We start from the raw sequence: 4,593 nt of genomic DNA on the forward strand, positions 1-4,593 counted from the left end.
AAACTAGAAAACTGAGGCTATAGATTTAGAAGCCTAGAACCACAAACCAGAGACACTGATTTTAGTCTGAGGCACTTTTCTACCATGCTAAACCCATATCATATGTATACCAGTGAGTACTAGATGATCCTCTCTACTTATAGAGGTATACTTATCCTTGGTAATTGTAAGATGGCATATGTGACATGTAAGGTTTCAGCTTAGTAGTACTGTCTGAAAGGTACTTAAAAAATTAAAGCCTGCTGCAAAGTAAATATGACATATTTAAGTTTTCCTGATCATCAATCCCCAAATATTACACAGGGGAATTGCTTGCTAAAGTCAGCCTTTCCTTATTTAGTCAAACCCCCCATTAGGTTTTAGATGAGCAAGAGACAAGCTCCTTCCTCTGTGTCTCTTGGTATCTCACAATATAACAAGATCACCATTTTGGTGCAGGGCACAGAAGTAGCAAGACAAACCTGGCTCAAGACATGCATTATCTGGAAGTTGTCTGGAATAGAAAGTCAACAGTCTTTCCAGGTGGCACCTTTGGCTCCTACCTGGAGTGGCCCCATGTATCTTAGTAACTCAGCGTCTTGCTGTGTTCTTTTCGCGTTAGTAACTAGGTTGATCAGAGTCCTCATTTTCTCTGCATTCTCTGACCAATTTCTGAGCCCGGGAGAATTTTGATTTATCATAAGAGGGAGTATAGAATAATTGCCCCTTTCCTCTGGGCACTGTTGAATGAATATAGTCAATTTGTTTTTGTGGCCCCAGTATTTCTACAGTTCTTGCTGAGCATTCCCTTCTGCTGATAATTTCTATATGATTTTAATGACACCAGTTAGACATAACAGTAATGTAAAGATAATGGGCTTTGGATCTTTCCTCTGCCCATTATTCCAATGAACCAATTTCAAGGCACATAGGATTCTCAAATAAGAGTTGGCTACATAAATGTAATGAATATCTTTCTCTCTCTATCTCCAACTGTTCTCTCCCCCTTCTCTCTATCCCCCTTCCTTCTTCCTTCCTTCCTTCTCAACCTCCTTCCTTCCCTCTCCTTTAAAGGAAGTTCTGGACTTAAACTAAGAAAAATAAAAATTAACAATCTCTTTTAACTATTTTTAAATTATAAAATTGAGACTTTTATATTCTCTTCTCTGCTTTTGTCTTCGAAGTTGAAATATTTTTATTGTGAACTCTTTCTTTGTTTGTTTATTTATTTTTGAGAGAAACAGAGCATGAGGGGGGAGCAGAAAGAAGGAGGCAGAGTATCCCAGCAGGTCCTGCACTGGCAGCACAGACCTGATACAGGGCTGAACTCACAAACCATGAGTATGATCATAACCTGAGCAAAAATCAAGAGTTGGATGCTTAACTGACTGAGCCACCCAGTTAAGTGTGTCCTTAACTAAATTTTTCCTGTGGTAAGAATCCCTTTGTCAAATTGGACTTCTGGCTCTAAGTAAAACATTTTCTATGGTAATTCTTCCAAATTCTATCCATGACAAATTAAGTGATAGAGTGCAAGAAGAATAGCCCTGCTGAAATTCCCAAAACTATTAGCCCATGTGAGGCCCAAACTTGTGATCTGACCAATGTCAAATTTGGTGGTGATTTTGGAAAGATCAGTCTTCACATCTAGTCAGTTATAGTGACAACCACATTAATCTACATAGCTTAATTTCTTGTGTTACATTTCTGACAGAAAAAACCTCATAAAATCATACTATGATGTCAATTTTGGAGAGTATTAATATCTAAGCTCATGCTCTATGCTTTGTAATGATGGACCCCTTCCTTACCAAAAGAAATGTCAAATTCTTTGCCTGACCTTTGTGACTGTTCGATATTCTCGAAGACCATGCCTTCCTTTTCAGATGTGCTTGCCGCCACCCCTCCACAGAAACTTCCGTGTCCAAAATGGATGTGTTTTATGTATTTCTAACTTTCACTTGACTTCTCACTTTTGGGATACCCCATGTCCTCTCTTTTCTCTTCTTCCAAACCTGTCTAATTCTATCCATGCTTCCAGATCAGGGCCAAGTCTGAAACTTATTCCTTCTTGGAAAAGCTATAATTTTCACTCAGACTACATAATGTAATTATATTAATGACATTTTTCATATGTACTTTTTCTATATCCCTAACTGAACGGTGAGCTTTATAATGGCAGGCACTTTACATTATTCTTAAGCTTATCCTTACTCTACTTGGAACATGACTAGGTTCAAGGTAGGCTGTCAGTAATATTCTAAAACTATTGTAGTAGTCTGGCACAAGTGGAAACTACTATTTTTAAAATGTGTCTTTTAATAATATTTTTTAAGAGTATATAACAACATGATATGAATTGGATCTTTCTGTAAAACACAAAAGTATATTATTGTTACTTTCCAGATTCACATGCCGATCCGTAATAAGGCAAAAGAAAATCAGTATGGGTCCGAAAAATCTGGATTCGTCATAGGAAATGAGTGTTTCTGGTGTTGTGTGTAGAAACACAGTGGAAAACATCACATATCAGCTTGGGGAATAGGTAAGAGCACAAACTCTGCAATTTCACAAACTATCTAAATGATGTCATGACACTAAGAGGGGGCTGGAATATGAGAGTAATAGCTAACAGTTAGATAGGCATTAAATTTTAGTGTATTCTATTAAATTTATTATTATTAAATCTCTATAAAATTAATTAAAATAAAAATTAAATGTACTAATATCAGGTATGTAGAGTCAGAATGAGATAGATATATAGAATGAGATATATACTAAAAATATCAAAGTTGCTGTGAAATTTTAAACGTGATGCAATTGCTGAATCAAATGCCTGGTCCTTGTTAAGTAGTCTTTTACCATCTCTATGCTTCTTTTCTGGGGTAGATGAAGTCAGGTTCATAATTGGTAATTGGTCAGGGGTTTTAGAAACCTCAACGCAGGAGTACATCTATAGCAAGTAACGTTACTTCTGTCTGTGGGATCATAGGTAGAGTTTCACATATTAGCAAAGGGCATCAGTACTTCCATCATTTTCAATTTCATTTTATTCTAGTCACACAGATTGTTGAAGATGACTGGCTGTCTGAGCTCCATGCAAATACTCCTTAGAATACCATCTACAAAATGAATTGTTCAGGTATTTTGTAACATTTGTTAGCAATGAATATATTTTATACTAAATCTTCCTGTGAAATCCTGAAAGCAGATGACATGGATAAAATTAACCAGACATTTGCATCAGAATTCCTTCTTCTGGGATTCTCCAGTTACCCAAAACTTGAGAGCATGTACTTCATTCTAATTCTAGTAATGTATCTAGTGATTCTAACCGGCAATGGTGTTCTGATCCTAGCAAGCATCTTTGATTCTCGTCTTCACACCCCCATGTACTTCTTCCTGGGCAACCCATCTTTCCTGGATATCTGCTATACATCCTCCTCTGTTCCCTCAACTTTGGTGAGCTTAATGTCAAAGAAAAGGAACATTTCCTTCTCTGGATGTGCAGTGCAGATGTTCGTTGGGTTTGCAATGGGGTCAACGGAGTGTGTCCTCCTTGGCATGATGGCTTTTGATCGCTATGTAGCCATCTGTAACCCTCTGAGATACCCCATCATCATGAGCAAGATGGTGTATGTACTGATGGCATCCGCGTCATGGCTCTCTGGTGGAATCAACTCCATTGTGCAAACATCTCTTGCCATGCAGTTGCCTTTCTGTGGGAATAATATAATCAACCATTTCCATGTGAAATATTAGCTGTCCTCAAGCTAGCTTGTGCTGATATCTCCCTCAATATTATCACCATGGTGATATCAAATATGGCATTCCTGGTTCTTCCACTGATAGTTATTTTTTTCTCCTATATGTTCATACTTTACACCATCTTGAGAATGAATTCAACCACGGGGAGGCACAAAGCCTTTTCCACCTGCTCAGCCCATCTGACTGTGGTGATCATATTTTATGGTACCATCTTCTTCATGTATGCCAAGCCCAAGTCTCAAGAATATCCTGGGGAAGACAAATTGCAAACTTCAGACAAGCTCATTTCCCTGTTTTATGGGGTAGTGACCCCCATGCTCAATCCTATAATATATAGTGTGAGGAATAAGGATGTAAAAACTGCTATAAAATATGTGCTAAACCGAAAAGACATTCAGTAAGTATATCTGACACATAAAATGTAAATCTTTTCATAACAGGCACAAAGATGGACTCATAGGTCAATTAGTTTAAAACCTTCTTTGGAGTAACTATGTTTAAGAAGAGATATTTTTATTCTTCCCCTTCCCTCACATTGCTCAGCTAGAATTACTGAGAACCATAGTTTGCTTTAAACTCAGCTTTCAAAATGTCCTGATCTAGATTTCACAAGCATGGTGAATTCCATTAGAATCTCATCTCTTGTGATATCTGAAATGAGTGTTTCTGGTGTTGTATGTAGAAACACAGTGCAAAACATCACACGTAAGCTTTGGGTATTGGAAAGAGTACAAAATCTGTAATTTCACAAACTATGTAAATGGCGTTTAGTAGACTATTCTTTGTAAGCCATAGTTACCTTACCTTAGAATAAGGAAATAAAGTCAGATTTTTTGTGTCACTCAA

The 4,593-nt window shown here is 37.3% G+C and overlaps 1 protein-coding gene across 1 annotated transcript; it reads left to right on the plus strand.

The window, feature by feature from the left end:
* Positions 1 to 3,118: 3,118 nt before the first annotated feature.
* LOC115276541 (olfactory receptor 13C3-like) lies at positions 3,119 to 4,148 on the plus strand. Its single transcript, XM_029920575.1, is given in 2 exon segments — positions 3,119 to 3,724; positions 3,727 to 4,148. Coding segments are annotated over 2 exon segments (1,002 nt in total). The 5' UTR covers positions 3,119 to 3,144.
* The last annotated feature ends 445 nt before the right edge of the window (positions 4,149 to 4,593 follow it).

Source organism: Suricata suricatta, chromosome 13, assembly GCF_006229205.1.
Source record: "Suricata suricatta isolate VVHF042 chromosome 13, meerkat_22Aug2017_6uvM2_HiC, whole genome shotgun sequence".
Lineage (NCBI taxonomy): Eukaryota > Metazoa > Chordata > Mammalia > Carnivora > Herpestidae > Suricata > Suricata suricatta.